The following is a 22,150-nucleotide window of genomic DNA, read 5'->3' on the forward strand; positions in this document are numbered from 1 at the left end:
GGGCTCCTGGGACCGGAAGTTCGTGTCCGGCGAGCTTCCGGGAGGTGCAGCGGAGCGGCGCTGACGTGGAGGGAGCCGAAGGGCAGCAGGGAGTGGCGGGGCTCGGGTCGGTGCCTCGGAGCCCCAGGCCTGAAGGATGCTAACCAAATTCGAGACCAAGAGTGCGCGGGTCAAAGGTAGTGGAGAAAACCAGGGGGAGCTCGGGCTCTGGGTGTCGGCGCGGCGCTGTCGCGGGGGGCGAGAGAGGCCGAGTGGGGCCCGCCGAGCGAGCCCGGAGGAAGAGGGGAGGAGGGCGGGTCGGCCTGGCGGCGGGTCTGCAGCGCTCTCTTCTGCGGAGCGCCCTCGGGATGTGGTTGACCTGTGGCGGCTCCCGCAGCGCCGGAGGCCCGGTAGGCCTGCTCCCAGTGCCTTCCGTTCCCTCTTCTCCTGGGGTCACTGCCCCCGACTTTGCTCCCGTCCCGGGGCCCTGTGACCTGTTGGCTTTTTGATGACCGTGTTGTAGGGAGTGGCCCTGGGGATCGAGTCTCGACCTGTGCCATTCACATCGAAGTCTAGCATTTTCGGAAATGAGCACTGGCTACCTCTCTTAAGGGGGCGTTGGCTGCAGCTTAGCGACGTCCTGTGCCTCCATTGGGCGGTATTTCCTACCTGCAAACAGGACACCCCATGAAGTCTGAACTTGGTGAGCTTGCCAGGTAAAATACAGGACGCCTGGTTAAATTTGAATTTCAGATAAACAACGAAATAATTTTCAAGTATTGTTCGCTTTTTATGTGAAGTTCAGATTTAACGGGGCATTTTCATTCTTATTTCCTAAATATGGCAACTCCAAAGCTTGAGTATGAGTGGATGGAGGTGGAGGGCAAATGATTGAAAGAGCAGTAGTCGTCTCTTAGAATGTTAGAATGGGAAGGGCAGGGAAGTACGATCTGGCGAGACTCTGAAAAATATGTGTACATATATCCTGAATGTTTAGTAAGATGCATTAGAACAAGGTGTTTGGGAACTTGGTGTTTGGAGTCAAAAGGGCTTTGCTTTGGAATCCTGAAACATCCCCTAACAAGGTGTATGATCTTGAGCGACTTACTTAAGGTTTCTAAATCTCTACTTTCTCATCCCTAAAATGCAAATAATTAACATTTTTCCTTAGAATTAGAGTGAGATAGTGTATGAGAATGCTTATTACAGGGCCTGGTGTAGACTCAGTGGCTCAGAAACTGGAGGCCGTTGTTCATGTGAGAATAGATTCTGAGCAGTTTCTAAGTCTTGTGGGAGTCTTGATGGAATTTATGGGTGGCTGAAATGGGTCTTCATGATCCTTGAACTTTCCCTTGTCCTGATTTCTCACTGGGCAGTAGAGAAGGAAAGTGGGTGAAAAGATGTTAGAATAAATGCGAGTTACTGTCTCTTAATGAGTATTACTACATATCATGAAGGAAAAAAATAAACAACTTTTAATGGGAAAATAGAAAACTTAGAAGAAGAAATGTAAGTGTTCAGTAAATAAATGAAAATATTCTCCAACTCACTAATAATGAAAGAAATGTAAAAAAAAAAAAAAAAAAAAAAAAGGGACGCCTGGGTGGCTCAGTTGGTTAAGCGTCTGCCTTCAGCTCCGACCAGGATCCCGGGGTGTCCTGGGGTGGAATCCTACTTCGGGCTCCTTGCTCAGCAGGGAGCCTGCTTCTCCCTCTGTGCGCGCTTTCTCTCTCTCTCTCTGACAGATAAATTAAAAAAAAAAAAAAAAAAAAAGAATCTTTTAAAAAAGTTAAATATCCTTTTTTAAAAATTTTAGATTAGTAAAACAAAACAAATAACCAATAACATCCGTGTTGGGCACTGTGTGCAAAACTGCTATCTTCAGAAACCTGATGAGACTGTGTATCCCTAGTTTTTTTGTAGTCAGATAGTATCTGTGAAAATGTTAAATGCACATACCCTATTCCCGAGCAATTCTACTTCCAGGTCTTTAGCCTAAAGCAGTAATAATGCAAATAGGCTAGATTATGTGTAGAAGTATTTTCTTTTTTTAAAGATTTTATTTATTTATTTGAGAGAGAGAGAAAGAGAGACAGAGCACAAGCAGGGGCAGAGGCAGGGGGGAGAAGCAGGCTCCCTGCTGAGCAGGGAGCCAGATGTGGGACTCGATCCCAGGACCCTGGGGTCATGACCGGAGCTGAAGGCGGACGCTTAACTGACTGAGCCACCCAGGCGCCCTAAAAGTATTTTCTTTAAGCTCTATTTTCTGATAGATGAAAGTCAGGGAAAAAAACTTAAATGCCCATCACTAAAATAATTTTAAAATGTGGTACATTTGTATTTTGCTGTTGTTAAAAAGAATGAGGTTGTGTTTATATGTACCTAATGAGATCCATGGTATATAGCTAAGCGAGAAAAGAAGTTTGCATAACGTATTTCCATTTTCATAAAATGATACGGTCTGCATGACAAATCTGAAAGGATACACTCCAGACTGTTGGCAGTTGTTACTTCTGTGGACTTCCATTTCCAGTCATGATGAAGTAACAGAGACCAGAGTTACCTTTCCACCTTAAAACAGCTGCACAACTGAACAAAATCTGTGAAACAAAAATTTTCAGACACTGGATGGCAGGCAGTGCAGGAGAGTGATTCAGGGAAATAAATAAGGTGAGTCCTATGATTGTTTCAGCTCACTACCTGGAGAGTTTCCAGGCTGCGGTGTAGGGAAGGGGAAAGAGCCCTGTGGTCTCACTGAAGACAGAGTTTGCTGGACAAAATACCAAAGAGAGAGCTGCACAGGGAACGCTGGAGTTCTCCAGGGGATGCTGTCAGGCCTTTGTCTGAGTCCTAATCTGCATATGCATGTGAGGAAATGACCTAGAGCCTGGGAAAGAACCTCTAGAGAGAAGGCAGAGTAATCCCTGGAGCTCACTTAGAGCTGGGAATAGTTTTGTGTTCCTACTAGCCAGAATCGAAGGCCTCCTAATACTGCAGGGCATCATCTAGAGACCTCAGGTGGTATTGCCTTAATAGTGGTGCCAAATTAGATCTAGACTAAAGGCTGTTGTGGACCCACACTAACAAAAGTAAAAGCAAACTTCAAAACAAGTAACCTCAGAACATCCTAAAACAAAGTCTAGCAATGTAACAAAATCCAGCACCTAACAGCATAAAATTCATGATGTCTGGCATTCAGTGAATGAGTGTATGAACCTAGGGTTAACTTAGCTCTTCGCTTTTCCTGTCTGAATTGACGGGGTGCCGTCGTGGGCCATGCTTAGCTCATTGGATCATTCCCTGTTTGTTTTTTCTCCCTAGGGCTCAGTTTTCACCCCAAAAGACCCTGGATCCTGACCAGTTTACACAATGGGGTCATCCAGTTATGGGACTATCGGATGTGTACCCTTATTGACAAGTTTGATGAACATGATGGTAAGATAACAGTTTCTAGGAGGAAATTAAAGAGATATAAATATTTATTGTCTTCTGGAGTAGTTTAAGCTTTCTTTAGGATTAGAGAGTATGGATGGGCTGGATCCTGAATAAGAATCACCTTAGAGATTAGGAAGTACAGCTCTCTTTAACATATATTGCCTGCTTTTTTCCCCAGGTCCAGTACGAGGCATTGACTTCCATAAGCAGCAGCCATTGTTTGTCTCTGGAGGAGATGACTATAAGATTAAGGTATAAAGGGTCTGTTATGATTAGGAGTAAAGGATAGGATTTGGGGTTTGGCAGTTGTGGAAAGGACTAAAAACAGGACATCACATTCATACAGAGCTCAGGCTTCTGATGTTATCAGGGACACTTATCCAGCAAACATTTATTGAATACTTACTGTGATAACACCAGACACTGTTTTATTTTTTTGGGAATTCAAAAATAAATAAGAAATGATCTCTGTTCTCAAGGAGCTTTTAATTTAATGGAGGAGATACATATACACCCTAAATAATAGCACGTACAGTTTGCCGAGTGATACAATAGAGAGATAACCAAAGTGAAAGCACCAAGGACAGTCCAAGTCAAAGACAGAAAGGCATGACACAGCTGGATACATCTGAGAAATGTAATTAGTTTTGCGTGAATAAACTCTGGAGAGAAGGTGAGAGAAGAGCCAGAAGATGAGAGGGGCTGGATCCTGGAGGACTTACTTGCAGTGCTCAGAAATGTGGATGTCATCATACAGATAACAAGGAACCATTACAGAGGTTTAAGTAGAGGAGTGACATCAGGTTCACTTTTTTTTAAAGATTACTTGGGTGGTAGTCTAGAGAAAGGACTGGATAAAGCAGGCAAGCCTGGATGCAGAGATGCCAGTTAGGTGACTGTTGCATAAGCCCGGGTGGTAGTGGGCAAAGCCTGACCTCAGGCGGCAGAATTTCAGAATGGAGACAGAGATGGAATTGAGAGCTTAAGGAAGGGCATCAATGAGTCTGCTGGAGGGATGGTGAGGGGAAACAAATGAGATGACATTTATTGCAGGCTTCTAGCCTACGTCACTGGGTACCATTCACGGGGAAAGGAAAAACGAGGAGGTGCAGTTTTCCGGAGTGCTGGGGGAGGATGGTGTCTTGGTCTGTTGGGGCTACTATAACAAAATATCACAGCCTGGGTGGCTTATAAACAACAGAAGCTTACTTCTCACAGTTTTGGAGGCTGCAAGTCCAAGATTAGGGTGCCAGCACAGTCTGCTTCTGGTGAGGTTCCTCTTCTAGGCTGTAGACGGCTGCCTTCTCTCTGTGTGTCTTCAAATGGTGGAGGGGGTGAGGGATTTCTGCAGTCTCTCTTATAAGGACACTAATCCCATTCAGGAGGGCTCTACCCTCATGACCTAAGCACCCCTCAAAGGCCTCGCTTCCTGATGCCTTCACATTGGGCATTAGGATTTCAACGTATAAACGGGGGAGAACACAGACATTCAGTCCACAGCAGACGGGTAATGAATACCGTCTTGATACTGATGAGTTTGAGGTACCTAAGGGGCAGTTTGTGGAGATGTGTCTGCACTAGAGTCATATTTGGGAGTTGTCCTCATGAAGGAGGGAGCCAAAGCAGAGGTGGTAGAAGGTGTCCCTCTGGGATCATGTTGAATGAGAAGAGAAGCTGTCGTTTAAGAGCTAGAGGAAGTAGAGTTAGTATAGGAAAGAATGATTTTAGAGGTTGGAGATGAACCAAGGGGAAGAAGCAGAAGCCTATTGGATGCCAAGGAAGGAGAGGATTTGGGGAAGGAGAAACTGGTTGGAATACATAAGGACCAAGTAACCTTTGGGTTGCTTAATTAGGAAGATGTTAGTGATCCTAGCACCTTAATGTAAAAGTGAGGCAGTAGAATATAGGCAACTCTTTGAAGAAGCTTGACTGATAAAAGTAAAACTGGAGCCAGAGGCTTTGAACCTATAAAATAAAAAATCAAAAATTTCTCTTTACTTCCACAGGTTTTCATTAAGCATGTGTATCCAATCAAACCAGTGAAATTTACTTCATAAAAAAGATAATTTTTTCAGAAGCTAGCTCAGAAAGTTATGTTTTAGATTACACAGCATAACTTAGGTGACAGGTGTGACAAGTGATGGCTGCCCACAGAGAAAAGAGGCCTTAGAATTATAGGAAGGACAGTTCTTTCTGTTTTTTAGATTTTCGTACTGCATCCTAGGGGCGGCTTGTGGAAGCTCAAACCACGTGATAGACCTCAAAAGCTCCTAGGGATATCACTTTATATAATAGTTTTAATAAAGTATTTGTCATTTATATTGATGACCATCGACTATCAAGAATGGTTAACTTGGGTTCCTTATAATCTGTTTAAGAAAGGAAAGACTAGGTGACATTTGAGAAAAAAGATTTATTCCCCAAATCATTAATACTTTCTAAAAAAGACTATTTTCCATTTATATGAAATGTCCAGATAGGCAGATCAGTAAAGACAGACAGTAGATGAGTGGTTGTCTGAGGTTGGAGGGGTTGGAAGGAAATGGGGAGTCACAGCTATTGGGTATAGTTTTGGGGGGGGTGATACAGTGTTCTAAAATTGGTGGTGGTGATGGTTGCACAGCTCTGAAAGTACTAAAAACATTGAATTCTGTGTTTTTTAGTGGATACATTTTTTGGGGATTTGAATTGTATTTCAATAAAGCCATTAAATAAAGGAATTAGCTAGCTGGCTCGGTGTGCAGTGTTACCACAGGGAGCCACAGATGGCCAGAGTCTAGAAACCCTGCAGGTCTGTCTTTAAGGATTCACAGTTCTGGAGTTTGGTGGAGGACTATAAAGCTGGAAATGTGGAAGTTTAAAACACTGAACTCTGTAAGGGGGAAAAAGTTAAAGAGTGGTATTTATGGTATGATCTAATTTTTGTGTGACACTCAGACTCCATTGTGCACGTGTATTTTATTTATAGATAATTCAACAGATGACAGTGAAAGTATTGGGATACTTTCACGTTTCACTTTCATGTTTCATGTCGTTTACCTTTTCTCATTTCTGCACATACCTGTTGAGCACCTTCTAAGTGTTAGCGGCTGTTATAGATGCTAGGGGTATAGTGTTGAGCATGGTGGACAAGGACCCCGCCTTGAAGGAGCTTGCATTCTTGTTTGGACAATCATACTTCCCGGTTGTTTGAATTTGTTACAGGAGATGGTGTTACCTTTTGTAATTTACAAAAGAAAATTAAATTTTTTTAAGTAAAAAAGGAATAGTAACTAGTTGGCTTGGGGTAGATTATAAAAAAAATTTTAAATGTTAAAGTGTTTAAAAAAAGCCAAGTGACCTCATAATTTTGCACTTTCTGGGAGGTTTTTTGGATGGGGGTGTATGCTTACATTTCTGGTCCTGGTTTAGTGTCTTTCTTAGTTATGTTCATTGATACCTGGTACTTTGGTAGTTAGCTCAACTTTATATCTGAATATGATGTTTTTCTGCTTAGCTTACCCTAATGGTGAGCAATGTAGTATTTTCCATAGTGATGAATTAAAGTCTGTCTGCTGAGTACAGACTGTGAATGTTTGGGCATCGTTTGCCACCAAGTTAGCAGTCTAAGAGAAGATGATACCATATGTTATATTACTGTTTCCTTTAGAGTCATGGTATCTGTCCTGCTTTTTTTTATCTTGAGTTAAGGTAGTAGGTAACGCACTGGGGGTCAGTGTTCAAGCTAAGAACACAATTATGCAGTAGAAAGAAGAGTTAAGCCCCAGATAAACCTCTTGTCTCCTATTACTAAATTGAGATAGTTTCTCCCCAAAGAAAGGAAAAACTTTTCCGTAATTGTCCCTAGCCTTGCCTTTTTTCCCCTCTCCATATGTTTGGTTGACCTACACTTTCATCTTTGATCTTTCTACCTCCAACCTTAAGCAGGTCTTAAACAAGACATCCTATCAAGGTTCCCACTTATTTAGAAATGCCAAAATATAAACCAGATGTATTTATTGAGAAGCCTGAACCTCTTTGAGGCTCAAGACCCTTATGTCCTATTGCTTAGTTGGATTTCTCTCTGCAGGTGTGGAATTACAAGCTCCGGCGCTGTCTTTTCACGTTGCTCGGGCACTTGGACTACATTCGCACCACGTTCTTCCATCACGTAAGTAGCCGTTGTGGCTCTACTTGTAGAGCATTCTTCAGGTTCTCTGGGAATCTTCTTGCTTCTCGAGAACCCATGCTTTGATAACAGAATTATTGGAGTTCTTGGAGTGGCTCTTCTAGAGTCTGTGTGGTGTTGACCTTTCTGCTTTGTTTCCTTCTGCAAAAGGAAGCACTCAGGGTTATATTGAATTTAATTTAATTGGATTCAGTGGGCTGTATAAGGAAGGCATTGATTCTCTATAGGGAAAAGTAGAGATTTGATTTCAGGTTGGCTGAGCTCGTGAACAAAAGTGTGCAGACTAATCCCATGTGGGGTGTTTTTAAAGTGTGTCTGGAGGGAGGGCAAGGTTAGATGCCATTTTGATGAGCTAGTAAATGTTTTGAAGCATTAACATAATCAAGCACTTCTATCCTAGGATTTTCGGGTACAGTAGAGGTTGTTCCTTTAGCCAGGCTTTCTACCTTTGATCTGTCAGGTATCCTAGAAGACAGACTTAAATGTAGATTAGAGACTCCCAGCCTCTTAACCAGTCTCAACCTGGCTGGATCTTTCTATAATTCTGTGCTATTAGATTTAATTTGTACTGTTTCTTGATTAAGTCTCTTGAATTAAGTTAGAATATAATGAAATAAGAGTTTCCTGGCTAAGTATAGTTTTATTTCTTTCTGTAAAATTAAAAAAAATTTAGAATGATTGCAAAAATTATAGCAAAAACATTTGAGAATGATTAACCAAAGAAGTGAAAGATGTGTACTCTGAAAACTATAAAACACTGATGAAAGAAATTGGAGATGAGACAAAGAAATGGAAAGACATTCCATGCTCATGGTTTGGAAGAACAAATACTGTTAAAATGTCTATACTCCCCAAAGCAATCTACAGATTTAATGCAACCCCTATCAAAATACCAACATCATTTTTCACAGAATTAGAACGAACAATCCTAAAATTTACGGAACCACAAAAGACCCCCAAATAGCCCAAGCAGTCTTGAAAAGGAAAAACAAAACTGGAGGTATCACAGTTTCAGACTTTTAAGTTATATTACGGAGCAGTAGTAATTAAAACAGTATGGTACTGGCATAAAAATAGACACATAGATCATTGGAACAGAATAGAGAGCCCAGAAGTAAACCCACAATTATATGGTCAATTAATCTTGGACAAAGGAGGAATGAATATCCAATGGGACAGATTCTTCAACAAATGGTGTTGGAAAAACCGGACAGATACATGCAAAAGAACGAAACTGGACCACTTTCTTTCATCATACACAAAAATAAACTCAAAATGGTTTAAAGACCTAAATATGAGACCTGGAAGCATAAAAATCCTAGAGGAGTGTCTGGGTGGCTCAGTCGGTTAAGCAGCTGACTCTTGATCTCAGCTCAGGTCTTGATCTCACGCTGGGCATGGAGCTTACTTAAAAAAAAAAAAAAATCCTTGAAGAGAGCACAGGCAGTAATTTCTTTGACATGACCGTAGCAACATTTTTCAAGATAATGTCTCCTGAGGCAAGGGAAATTAAAGCAAAAATAAACTGTTGGGATTATACCAAAATGAAAGGCTTCTGTATAGCAAAAGAAACAGTCAACAAAACTAAAAGGCAACCTGTGGAATGGGAGAAGATAGTTGTAAATGACATATCTGATAAAGGTTTAGTATCGAAAATATATATAAAGAACTTAAAAAACTTAATACCCAGGGGTGCCTGGTGGCTCAGTCAGTTAAGCATCTGACACTTGATCTCAACTTAGGTCTTGATCTCAGGGTTCTGAGTTCAAGCCCCGTGTTGGGCTCCATGCTGGGTTTGGAGCCTGCTTGAAAACAACAACAACAACAACAAACTGAACACCCAAAACCAAATAATCCAATTAAAAAATGGGCAGAAGACATGAACAGACATTTCTCCAAAGATATGCAGATGGCCAGCAGACACCTGAAAAGAAGCTCAACATCACTCAGCATCAAGGAGATACAAATCAAAGCTACAGTGAGATATCATGTCACACCTGTCAGAATGGCTAAAAACATCACCAGAAATGACAAGTGTTGGTGAGGATGAAGAAAGGGGAACTCTCGTGCACTGTTGGTGGGAATGCAAAATGGTACAGCCACTCTGGAAAATAATATGGAAATTCCTCAAAAAAATAAAAATAGAGCTACCCTATGATCCAGTAATCACACTACTGGATATTTACCCCGAAAATACAAAAACACGAATTCAGACAGATACATGCACCCCTATGTTTATTGCCACATTATTTACAATAGCCAAATTTGGAAGCAGCCTAAGTGTCCATTGATAGATGAATGGATGAAGAAGTGTGTGGAATATTCAGTGTTAAACAAGAATAAAATCTTGACATTTACAGTGACATGGATGGAGCTAGAGAGTATAATGCTAAGCAGAGTAAGAGAAAGAGAAATGCCATATGATCTCACTCATGTGGAATTTAAGAAATACAACAAATGAGCGAAGGGAAAAAAAGACAAATCAAGAAACAGACTCTTAACTATAGAGAACAAGCTGATGGTTACCAAAAGGGAGGTGGGTGGGGGGATAGGTGAAATAGAGCATGGGGATCAAAGAGTACACTTATCATGATGAAAAAGAAAATTCTTAGACGGTGCACGCTTTGCTGTGAGCTCGCGGCTGGTGTTGACAAGGCCATCCTGCTGGTACTTAGTCCTGGAGGACCTGTTTCACTTTATGAGAAATGAAGCCAAGCGTGCTGTTTGATGCCTGAAACTTCTCTTAATGCACAAAACAAAATGGAGGAAGTACATTTGATTAAGGCCGTTCTCCAGGTCCTTTCATCCTAAATTTTTACCTCCAGCACTACTGGGACTTGGAAGAAATCATGTGCAGTGTAAGACCCTGTGGTGTTTGCTTTTATTTTAAGTCTAGAATGATTGGAGGAGGAGGTGGCCAGTGTGAATGGAATGCTTGCTGAATTGCCAGAATGGTTTTAGGTACCTCTTCCATGGTTCTCAACCATGGGGGATTTTGCCCCCCAGAGGATGTGGTAGTGTCCAGACATATTTTTGTTGTCACGGCTTAGGGAATGAAGGCTGCTGACATCTGGTGCATGGGATCCAGGTATGCTGCTAAACTTCCTTCCATGTACAGGATGATTCAAAGAATCATTCGACTCAGAAATGTCTATAATAACCCCATTTCATGGATGGAAAAAACTGGGTTTCAGTGATGTTAAGTAATTAATAGAAATATATGTGATTAATTAAAAAGAAGAAAACCATTTGAGAATGATAACCGCTCAATAAGATGCCCTGTGAAGCAGGAATTTTTTGTCGTCGGCATAAGGGACGTGCTGAAGACCTGCCTAACAAGTTGCCATCCAGTTGGAAAGTTAGAAAAACTTTATTTTTTTGGTTCAATAAGTATATGTGTGCCTTGTACTAATTAAGTTCTTTGCTAAGCACTGAAGATACAACTGTGAATAAGAAATACCTTCTTTTCTCAGTGAGCTTACAGACTCTAAAAGAGCTACATTGTTTCTCCATGTTATTTTTTGCTTTGGTTCCTGGGATGGGAATTTTTTGAGACTGGATGGCCTGAGGAGTCAGACCATAAAACAGTGTTCTAATCCTAGAGTGAAAGAGAGAAGACCCTTTCATAGGATCTTAATTTACAGGACTAGCTGTGTATAAATAGAAATACACATATGCACACATGTACACAGAAAAGTAAGTACGATATATATTCGTTGCCTCTAAGAATCCTTTATGCCTTTTTCTGGCTTCTGTTCTGAAATCTCCAGGTGGAAGTGCTGGTGTGGAAAAGCTGGCAGAACGGTGGGGAGGAGACAGCGAGGCTGCGGATCAGAAGCTGTGGTCCCTTTGCTAGTACAGCTGAGATGTCTGGCAGTGGGGGGTTTCCTCCAAAGAGAGGAATGGTTACAGAGCCCGAAAGAACACATTTGTTTAGTGTCGAAACCCTTTGGATTGTCTTTCAGGAATATCCCTGGATTCTGAGTGCCTCAGATGACCAGACCATCCGGGTGTGGAACTGGCAGTCTAGAACCTGTGTCTGGTAAAGCAGGAGATGCGGCTGAGAGAGAGGCTTCGTTCTGCCTAGTGTTTGCATTATGAGCTTCCCTTCAGAGCAATCCTTTCCCTTCCCTAGTGGGCCCTGCCCGCTGATTAATTACTGATTGTATTTGTAAGATGCTTTCACATGCAAAATGATAAATACAGAGGCAATCTTGTTAGTAATGTATCGATCTGGATTTTCTGATCATTTCTTGCCAGGGAAGGGAGGTCCTATCACTAGGTTTTAGAACAAAACTTTTAGCTGGTTTTCAGTTCTGTTCTCGTGAAACATGAGTCAAGGTCTAGACCTCCATCCTGTTTTGTGTTTGGGTCTTGAACTTCTCATGAAGATGTAAGGACCATTGAAAAATGAGGCCATTTAAGAGGGATTATCCCACCAAAATCTAACTGGTAGTTTCCAGTATAAATTACTAGGACTCCATTTATTTTGATATATGAACGTTTTTAATATGAGAGGAGAGCTGTCTCCTGCAATTAGTAATATTTAAATGCTGAAGCATCAGAGGAAAGAAGGGGACTATTGTTAAAGCAGCTGACTTTGCTTATTGTTACTAGTTCAGAATTGTTAGGTTGACTTGCCTTTGCCTCCAAAAAGAATACTTGGGTCTGTTATCTGTTAAAAACGGAGAGTAGTATTTAGTGTGTAGGAGTCTGTTGAGTCCTGCCTCTAATTTGGTATTGTCTTTCTCTTTTCTTCTTGCAGCGTGTTAACAGGACACAACCATTATGTAATGTGTGCTCAGTTTCACCCCTCAGAAGACCTGGTTGTGTCAGCCAGCCTGGACCAGACTGTGCGTGTTTGGGATATTTCTGGTGAGCTGCCCAAGTTCAGGGGACAGCCTCATCATGTCTGGCGCAAAACTGCAATTGCTTAAAATAGTGAGGGTAGTTGGCTTAGACCAGGAAAGGTTAGAATATTCTGTTCTCATGTAATGGCATCTCTGCTTATGAGGGTATTAAATCCGCTTTTGAGGGTACTTTGAGTTAGCGGTATTCTTGAGAGAAGTGGCTGCTCTGGAAAGTGTATTTAACTTGAAGGAAATTTCACTTTGTAGGTAGAAGAGTATCTATCTAGTTAAAATCTAGATACTGGTATATAGTATAGTATATAGAATCTATATATTTGGGAGTATTTGATTAAGAATCATGCCTTCCAGGGCGCCTGGGTGGCTCAGCCGTTAAACATCTGCCTTCGGCTCAGGTCCTGATCCCAGAGTCCTGGGATTCAGTCCCACATCGGGCTGCCTGCTCCACGGGAAGCCTGCTTCTCCCTGTCCCCCGCTCCCCTGCTTGTGTTCCCTTTCTTGCTGTGTCTTTCTCTGTCAAATAAATAAATGAAATCTTAAAAAAAAAAAAAATCATGCCTTCCAGTAAAGTAAAACAAGAAATAACATCTTCCACCAAAACGAATTTTGGGAATAGATTAATGCGGGGCAGCAGGACTCTGGGATCCTGTGGCCTCATTTAGAAATAGGAAATTCCCTCCATTTCTTCTAACGTAGGGAGCACAGGAGAGGGTGGGATTTTTATGTCCAGAACACCTTTCAATGGGCAGACTTCTAGAAATTACAATGACCAGAAATTAAAACAGATTTGTAGATTTTGGATAGTTGGAATAATCCCTCCTTTCACAGTTTATGTATCTTGATTTGGGGATAAGGATTTAAATGGTTGGCGCTATGTAGAGGAAACATGAGAAGTTGCTAAGCCTAGAGGGTAAATGTGGGGAAAGGACAGCCCCTGTGAGGTGGGCAGGCCGCTGGGCCAGCAGGCTGGCTGGCTGGAAGTGCTTTGTGGACGGGTAGAATATGGAAAAGGAACTCCAAATGCTATGGTGCCCTGCCCAGTAAAATTTACTTATCACTTGCTGAATTGTCTCTCTTTGTTTGTTGCCTTCGGAATTCTTAGAGATTGGGGTTCTGTGGAAGGTCATTGGCTAGACTGCAAAACACTTGTTGCGTTCTATAAAAGGAAGGCCCCTCAGAGGTCCTTGGCCTGGTTCTTTTTGGTGGTAAAGGCGTCACCCATCTGAATCGTGTGGCCGAGGTGGTAGCTTTTCTCAGCTCCCTTGTGACATGGTGGGCTAGAGCAGTGTGGTACTTGGTCTTCGTACAAGCCACTAATGAATAGCAAGCCAGGAATTTGGATTTCTGGGTGCAGCACTTGGAATATTGTAGTAGCAGTTGGTTAGGATTCATGCAGCATAGAAGGCAACCAGGGGAGGATGAGGACAGTGGGAGAGCAGAACCTTTGGGTTCTTTTTTTTTTTTTTTTTTAACTTTTTGACTTTCTAATGTATACGTATTTTGGTGTGGCAGAGATCTGAAGAGCTAAAAACTAATTTAGGTGACACAGATGCTCTTACCTATCTCTCCAGCCCCTTTCCCTTCCCAACCAGGAGAAGAGTTTTTGATGGAAATTCAGCGTATGTTATGTATGGTCTTTAACTCAGGGATGACAGTCTGAGTCCTGTGTCATGGTGAACCGTTGTGATGACTCTCATCTTAGAACTTCTAGAATCTTCTGCAGTTTTCAGAGGGTCGGGATTAGAAGGGAATGGCATCAACAAGACTGTTGGAGATAGGCAAGTTGTACTCCTTCCACTAGGGCTTCTGCCATTGCAGTTTTTCGTCAGACTGGTGAGGCTTTTTGAAGTACACCCAGATGTGACCAGCCTTGCCGACAGGAGTTGAGCACAAGCACCATGAGCCTGTGCTCCCTCCTCACCGCTAGTGCCAGGAAGTTCCTTATTTACTCTCTCAGTAACCTAGCTATGGCTTTCCATGGTTTTTCACTGTGCACACATTCAAAGCCCCCTCTCTGTCTCTGGATATAGGAGCCTGATGGGCTTGGGTCCGGCTCATGCTGTTCCTGCTGATCAGCAGCCATTATTTAGAATCGTGTTTCTCAGCCAGAGCTCTGTGACAGGATTGAGCACTACTCAAATACTTTGAGTGACTATTTTCTCACTTCTTATGAGAATGGCATATAGCTAATGACATTGTAGATCATAAAGAAGTTAATTTATTACATGCATAAAGGGATGCTTTGGCCATTAGGGCTTAATTCTGAGAAGGGCCTCTTACTGCCCTGCTCTGAGAGTGCTGGTCACGCCCCCTGATGCTCTGCAGCAGGTGCCTGTGGCCTAGCCATAGTGACTGGGGCAGTTAGGTGGATGGATTCTCACTGATAACCTGAAATGGCCGAGGCAAGAAATCCTTTTCTTCACTTCTGTAGGTTGAAGATCATTTTTTGCATCAGAATTAAGGACCTTAAATCCAAGAAGAGAGGGCGAGAGTGTGACCCCAGTTGGGGTTTCTACTTGCTCTTGAATGTGTGCAGTGCATGGGTCACTATCTAATTATATTGCAGTCGCTATACTTACTTAGCATATGTGATACTGAGAATTTTGTGCTGACTTGCTCTACTGATGTGAATGCTCTCTTTACTGTTTCTGTTTCTCTACTCACAACTCTCTTGACTTCCAGTAACCCCTTAACCAGAGTGAAAGGAGATGCTTTGGTCTTTAACCAAATGGAGCTTTGAGTTAGACTTTTACATTTAGTCTTTCCTTTTCTGGAAATCAGCACACTCTTTTTAGCAGAATTATTTTTGCCTGGGTTCAAATAAGTCTGAACACAGGAAGAGTAATTAGCTTTCAGGTCTGTTAGGGACCAGAGGTAGTAATTCTGAGAGAGGAAAAGTTAGTTCTGAGTCAGAGAATGAATACCCTCGCATTTAAAGGACTGCTGAAAATTCTAATTGTTTGGAATGTCTACCTCTCTGAGCTCAATATACAGTAAGAAAACAGAGATCTTTAAAGGAAAACCTGTCTTCTTCTTATCTGTCCCATGAGAATTGAGCCCCATGGGGCTTACTTAACCTGAATCTCTTCTGTTAGCCTGGCAAAATATGTTTAAAAGAGAATATATTTACAATCTAGATATAGAAGATAGGTTATTTTTATAGTTTGATCTTCCAAGTAAACTGACAGTTAAATTATCTTAATGTGCTTACACCTTTGCATGTCAAGCCCATGTAATTCAGGCTTAATCTTTGAAATGACAACTAAAAAAGTATTAATTTGCTGCCAGTTCCTGTCCTTATTCCTCTCTTTTTACTACTTCCCCTGGCCCCCATTGGGAAGCGTGCGTCAAACTGGTCCAGTCTGAGAGTGAACTCCCTTCCCTCTGGATTTGAGTAGCTGCTGTAGAAATTTTCCATCTGTCGTTCAGTCGTAGTGAGTGGCTTGTCAAACGCTCAAATACTTCTCTAAGTATCTTTTCACTGCCTGTCCCTATTCATCTCTCTGTCTTTGCTCTTCCCCCTTTCCTGGGTCATGACAGCAAGTGCAGCAAAGGCTCGCATTCTGTCATATGGCTTTCCTTTTAATGGGTTTGTTGAAGCTTATTGGAGGTGAAGTTCCTCACAGCTGTCTGTCTCTGTGTCTTCCTCTGAATCTGTTCCATACACCAGATTCATTAGAAGTTGACAGATCCCATTAAAGAGACAAGCGAAGTAAGTGAGAAGAGACATCCCTTTGATAATGTATTTATGAAGCCTTGGAGAGTGCATTTTTGTTAAAGCATCGGCTTTATTTCTCTCACCTATTGACTAAATGCTCATCTTGGACAGGGGACGAGATGATTGCACCGTCGGGCCCTCTTAAGCGCTTGCCTCCCCAGTGCTGATGTCTACGTGCCACTGGAAGAGAAAAGATTACATTAATATTGTAATGTTAGAACAACAAAGAGAAATACAGTCATTAAAGTTAAATGTTTATATTTTCCGACAGAGGCCAACATTTAGGCTTAAAGTGACTTAGTTTTATTTTCAGTAATGGCTTTTATTTTCCCCCTAATTATGGATACTTGTTTTTTATTTTACAAGTGCCAGTAGTTTGAATTTCCTCTTTCCCCCACAAATACTTCAAAAGATAGAATTTTAGTCCCAATTCTATTTTCTTATTTGTATATAATTATACCTGCTTGCCTGTCTCAAAGGTTATCAGGATCAAATTACAGAACATATGTTAGAGAGTGCTTTGGAAATCACAAAGTGCTTTTCAAATGTAAAGTAGTTGTTAGCATAGCTTTGGTTGTGACTGTACCACCGTTTATAAAGATAGGTGTAGTTGAGCCATGAGTTTGGGTCGTATACACGGAGGACTCTTCTTATCCTGGTGTCTTTTTTCTGTTGTTTTCAAATTGTGGGCAATTCCTCCCAGTGAAACTAGCCTCCAGAAGTTTTTTTTAATTTAATTTTATTTTATTATGTTAATCACCATACATTACATCATTAGTTTTTGATGTAGTGTTCCATGGTTCATTGTTTGTGTATAACACCCAGTGCTCCATTCAGTGCATGCCCTCTTTAATACCCATCACCAGGCTAACCCATTCCCCCTACCCCCCCCAGCCTCCAGAAGTTTTAATGGCAAAATACATGTAGTTAGGTCTATAACCAGCTTTTTTAAGTAAGAGCTTAAAAGGACGTGACAGTTTTATTTTTATTTATTTATTTATTTTGACCCTAACTAGATTTTATTAGTCATGATCTAAAGGAAAGAAATTACATTGATCTGGCAATCTTTTTGTTGAGAATACATTTACAAAGTTCTGTTGTGCATAAGGACATGACAGTTTAAATTATTTTGTTCACTGCCCAAGAGTCACATAGAAGAGTACACTTTCCGCATAGTTGTACTTTTTTTACTCTCTTCCACCAAATAACTGTTCGGTATTTAATGGGCCTCGTTTCCTTAGCTGCTCTGGAACTGCCCCATGAGTTGCCCAGCAGCTTCCCGTTTGAGAAGCACACAGCTGTGGCTTCCCCAAATGGCTTTTCTTTGAAAAGTTTTTGAGATGATGGAAGAAAAGTTGCTATAGTGGTCACAAAGTTGAAAGTGGAAATGGGAGGTTTACCATTTTAGGCCTCATTTCAAGAACAGTCAAGACTAGAAATGACCTCAGGTAGACAGCTCTTGAGGCGAGGCTCGCTGAGGAAGGTAGCCGTGTCAGAAGTTTGGATCTCCTCCTTGGGGAGGAGATCCCAGTAGCGGGGCTGTTAAGTGTTCAGGGAGGAAAAGAGAGGCTGGTCAAAGTGCCTCAATATCTTGAACATTTTTAGAAAGAGATAGATTGGAGCTTTTGACTTCTTTCTTCAGTCTCTCTAGATTTCTTTTTCCCTTCTTTGTCTTTAACGTTAGTTTCTCCCTGTACCTTCCTGTGCCTCTGTTACTGGGCTCTTTTTGGTAACATTATTTTGTGTCTTCCATTCCACTCCTCATCCCTTCAAAGGTCTAAGGAAAAAAAACTTGTCCCCTGGTGCCGTGGAGTCCGATGTGCGAGGAATAACTGGGGTTGATCTGTTTGGAACGACAGATGCGGTGGTGAAGCACGTGCTGGAGGTACTTATCTTCACAGCCAGCGGCTCGTCTGGGCTCTTGTCCGGGAGGCGGGGACAGGATGCCGCTCGTTTGTTCATTCCTGCAACAAAGATTTGTGCAGTGCTTATTAAATGCCGGGCATTGTTTGGAGACACTGGAAACAGAATAGTCTGTGAGCCAGGAGAAATGAGGCTTCTGTGCCACCTCGGGGAGAGTCACATTACCTCCTAAACCCAGTGGGGAGAGAGGGAGAAGGCTGGTATAGGCTCTGTCACCATCCCAAAGCAGAGTCCGTTCGCACACCTCTTGTGAGAGTTGGGATGGAGGGGGGTGTGTGTGTGATTTAATCGGAGTTATTAAGGACCAGCCATGTGTGAGTAATTTGTGTGCCTGGTGAGAAAATAGAAAAGCATTAGAGAAAGAAACTAGATTTTTAAGAATATCTAATTTAATCCTTACAGCTATCCTCTGAGGCAGATATTAGTAACCTGATTTTACAGATGAAAAAAATTGAGACTTAGAGAAATTGAGCAGTTTACCAAAATCCACATGTATCTTGTAATCGAAAGAACTAGGATTTGAACTTGGATCGGACTCCAAAACCCAAGGGATTTTCGCCACACATGAAGTCTCTCTATAGTGGTACTGAGTACAACCGTATAAATAAAGTACAAGATACCTTAAAATTAGCAGTTCTTAAACTTTGTGTCCTGAGAACCTCTTTATACCCTTAAGACTTACTGAGGACCCCAAAGAGTTCTTGTTTATGTGGTTCATATCTTTCAGTTTTTACCATATCTGAAATTCAAACTACAGACTTTTTAAAACATGAAATATATAAGCACACATTCCATTAGCCATCAGCGCAATGACATCATGTCACGTAGCTGCTGGAAACCTTATCCTCAGGAGAGAATGAAAGTGAAGAAGGCAAATAATGCCTTAACATTATTAGGAAAATAGTTTTGACCTCACAGATTTCCTAAGGGAGTATTGGGACGCATCCGAGAGTTTCCCAACATTTCCTCATTAAGTTGTAAAATTGGTTTTTATTCTTGTGATGTTAATAATTAGTTGGGGAAATAATATGTAAGTAGACAATAAAACAAGGCAGTGTATCCCAAATGCAAATGACGCTGAATTTGGGAGTAGAAAGATTTGGGAATTGGCATGAGAACTTGGGTGTAATATTGGGTGGGTTGACATGGTAACTCTCATGTTCATATCTTAGAATAGCATAATCCCTTGAATCTTTTCACAGGAAGAGTAAAAATCAGAGACATTTTTAATAACCACCAGCGTGGCTCTTTAGTTTGCTTTCAGTAATAGTTATAAAGCCATTTTAGAAGAACCACTTCTTTTTTTCCACAGGGTCATGATCGTGGAGTAAACTGGGCTGCCTTCCACCCCACTATGCCCCTTATTGTATCTGGGGCAGATGACCGTCAAGTGAAGATCTGGCGCATGAATGGTGAGTAGACCAGTGACAGTATCACTGTGTCTAAAAAATGGACTGCTGGCCAGCCAGGTGAAGCAGCCAGGTCTTCTGGACTTAGTGACCCATTTTCCTACCTTAGGTTCTTACGCTAATCCTAGGAGCATAAAAATTGCCCCATTCTCTTTTTCCTGTTTTTGAGGCATCCTGATTTTGAGGATTCTGAACACAGTTAAGAATAAACATTCATTCAGAAACATTTATTGGGTACCTGCTTTGTACTAATCATTGTTCAAGGCTCTGGAGATATGATGGTGACTAAAACATATGGAGCTTACATTTATTCTATCATGACACCTAGTGACAAAACAGGGTAAGAGGATAAAGAATGATGGAGAAGAGGTGCTGCCGTTGATAGGTGGGTCTGAGTGAAAGAACAAAGAAACATATAGAGATTCAGAGGCTTAAATGAAAAAATTGCCCTGTTAGAAGTTGCTTATGTAGGGGCGCCCGGGTGGCTTAGTCGTTAAGCGTCTGTCTTCGGCTCAGGTCATGATCCCGGGGTCCTGGGACCGAGCCCCGGATCGGGCTCCTTGCTCAGCTGGGAGCCTGCTTCTCCCTCTCCCACTCCCCCTGCTTGTGTTCCCTCTCTCGCTGTCTCTCTTTCTGTCAAATAAATAAAATCTTAAAAAAAAAAAAAAAAGTTGCTTCTGTAGCATTTTGGAGTAGCACCTAGCATTTGGTTAGAGATGCCGTAATTTTAAATCCTGAACTTGTAGTAGTAGAGAGTTGTGATCTAATTCTTTTTGGTCCTTCAGAGTCAAAGGCATGGGAGGTTGACACCTGCCGTGGTCATTACAACAACGTGTCTTGTGCTGTCTTCCACCCTCGCCAAGAGCTGATCCTTAGCAATTCCGAGGACAAGAGTATCCGAGTCTGGGATATGTCCAAGCGGTAAGAGGGTTATGATGGTGTGTGACCCAAGCCAGGGGAAAGCCCCTCCTCTCTCATTCTCTCTCCTAAAAGTTAGATTAGACTGCTTCTGTGTGTCTCTCCATCTTCAGCGTATGGAGAAGTCAGATCTGATGTTATGAAAACCTCAAGGGGCCTAGAGATCACCCAGCATTTACAGATCTCCCATCAATACAACTTCCGTGTGCACTTTTTTCTCCCCCAAATTTAAGCATGTTCTTCGGTAGTTAGGGAAATAAGAAATACGGAATGAAGGTAGTATAACAGGAAATCATGATGAATAAGGGGAGATTGAAATACCCAAATATTAGGGTCAGAGTATATGCAATTTGCTGTCCTGATTTAATCTTTCATCAGTGTGCTGGCTTACACTCAGTGTTCAGTGCTGTTGTATGTGATAGACTGAGGATTACTCTGAAATTAATGTTTTCCTTTGTGTACCTTTTGCTTTCCTAGGACTGGGGTTCAGACCTTCCGCAGGGACCACGATCGTTTCTGGGTCCTAGCTGCCCACCCCAATCTGAACCTCTTTGCAGCAGGTAAGGGCCATTTCTTCTCTTTTTCTCTTGTTTAAGTTCAAAGTTTGTAAGGTATGAGAGTGATTCTCCATTAGCTTTCTCTCCAGTTGATGCATAGCAGGGTGGTGGGGAGAAATAGGGTTCTTAGAGCCGGGCGGTTGAAGCTTCTCTCCTTTGCTCTCCCTCACCTTCCTGGAGAACCAGTCGTTCAGTGTTTGTTCTCCACCCAGATCCATTTGACAAGAAAACCCCTTCCCTTTGATTAGTTAGGAAGCTAATAGTGGGCACTCAGGGTTCTCAGACGGAGGAACTGAGGAGCTCGAGGCTGAGTTTCTGTCATCCGTTTAGCAGATACATGCTGCGCCTCAGGCCCTAGTCTGGGTGCTGCTGTGAGAGCAGCGCCTCAAGCAGTGTCCCCGACCCTGTGGAACTCTTATGTGTAGTGAGTGGGGGAGACTGTAAAACAATAAGTATATAAAATAACATGTGGAAGATGCATTGGAGAAAAGGGGCGTGGGGAGGGACACGTGGGCACTGCTGCTTCATGGTGGGTGTTGAGGACAGTGAGGGATGACACACACAATGCTGGCAGTGCTCTGAGAGGTGCTGGGCACGTGTGAGCGGCATCGGAGGCCAGGACGGGGCACAGCGAGTAGGGGTGGAGTCATGGGAGGGAAGAGCAGGCCCGGCTGTGCTCCACCTTGCAGGCCAGGGTTAGAGTCCAGATTTTACTCTGAATGGGTGGAGAGCCATTGGAAAGTGCTGGGTAGGCAAGTGAATGATCGGGTTTATGTGTGGAGAGCTGATCAGGAGGACAAAGGTTGGAGGTTTCTCTGAGAGATGGTTGATGCTAGTGGGGAAAAAGCAAAACATTTTTTAAAACAACTGGAAAGGCTTTTTAAACTAGCATCCCTGTTTAGCAAAACCTCTTATGTTCTTGCTATATGCTAGGGACGGGGGAAGGACGGAAATGATTGTAATTTCTGTCTTCAGGGAGCTCGTGGTATAGCGCAGCTGGTGGCCTTAAACAGTTACAGTGCAGGCCGTTAAGTGCTGTACTGGAGGGTTTAGCAGAGTGGACATACTGTATCCTCTTAGTTTCAGGTGAACATCATAGGGATTCGATCTTTTTGTATATTACAAGATAATCCCCATGATTAAGTCTAGTTATCATCTGTCACCACATGAAGTTA

At 42.2% G+C, this 22,150-nt stretch overlaps 1 protein-coding gene across 2 annotated transcripts in view; it reads left to right on the plus strand.

Annotated features, from left to right (window-relative positions):
* Positions 1-18: 18 nt before the first annotated feature.
* Positions 19-22,150, plus strand: part of COPA (coat protein complex I subunit alpha) — a 42,950-nt gene continuing 20,818 nt past the window's right edge. For both annotated transcript variants that reach the window (XM_036091427.2, XM_036091428.2), the window contains exons 1-10: positions 19-176; positions 3,301-3,414; positions 3,593-3,666; positions 7,484-7,564; positions 11,548-11,624; positions 12,348-12,457; positions 17,944-18,053; positions 19,404-19,503; positions 20,286-20,421; positions 20,896-20,978. In XM_036091427.2, the coding sequence (XP_035947320.1) occupies positions 137-176; positions 3,301-3,414; positions 3,593-3,666; positions 7,484-7,564; positions 11,548-11,624; positions 12,348-12,457; positions 17,944-18,053; positions 19,404-19,503; positions 20,286-20,421; positions 20,896-20,978 (925 nt within the window). In that variant the 5' untranslated portion in view covers positions 19-136. The remainder of the gene's footprint in view (positions 177-3,300; positions 3,415-3,592; positions 3,667-7,483; positions 7,565-11,547; positions 11,625-12,347; positions 12,458-17,943; positions 18,054-19,403; positions 19,504-20,285; positions 20,422-20,895; positions 20,979-22,150) is intronic.

This window comes from Halichoerus grypus, chromosome 7, assembly GCF_964656455.1.
Source record: "Halichoerus grypus chromosome 7, mHalGry1.hap1.1, whole genome shotgun sequence".
Taxonomy (NCBI): Eukaryota; Metazoa; Chordata; class Mammalia; order Carnivora; family Phocidae; genus Halichoerus; species Halichoerus grypus.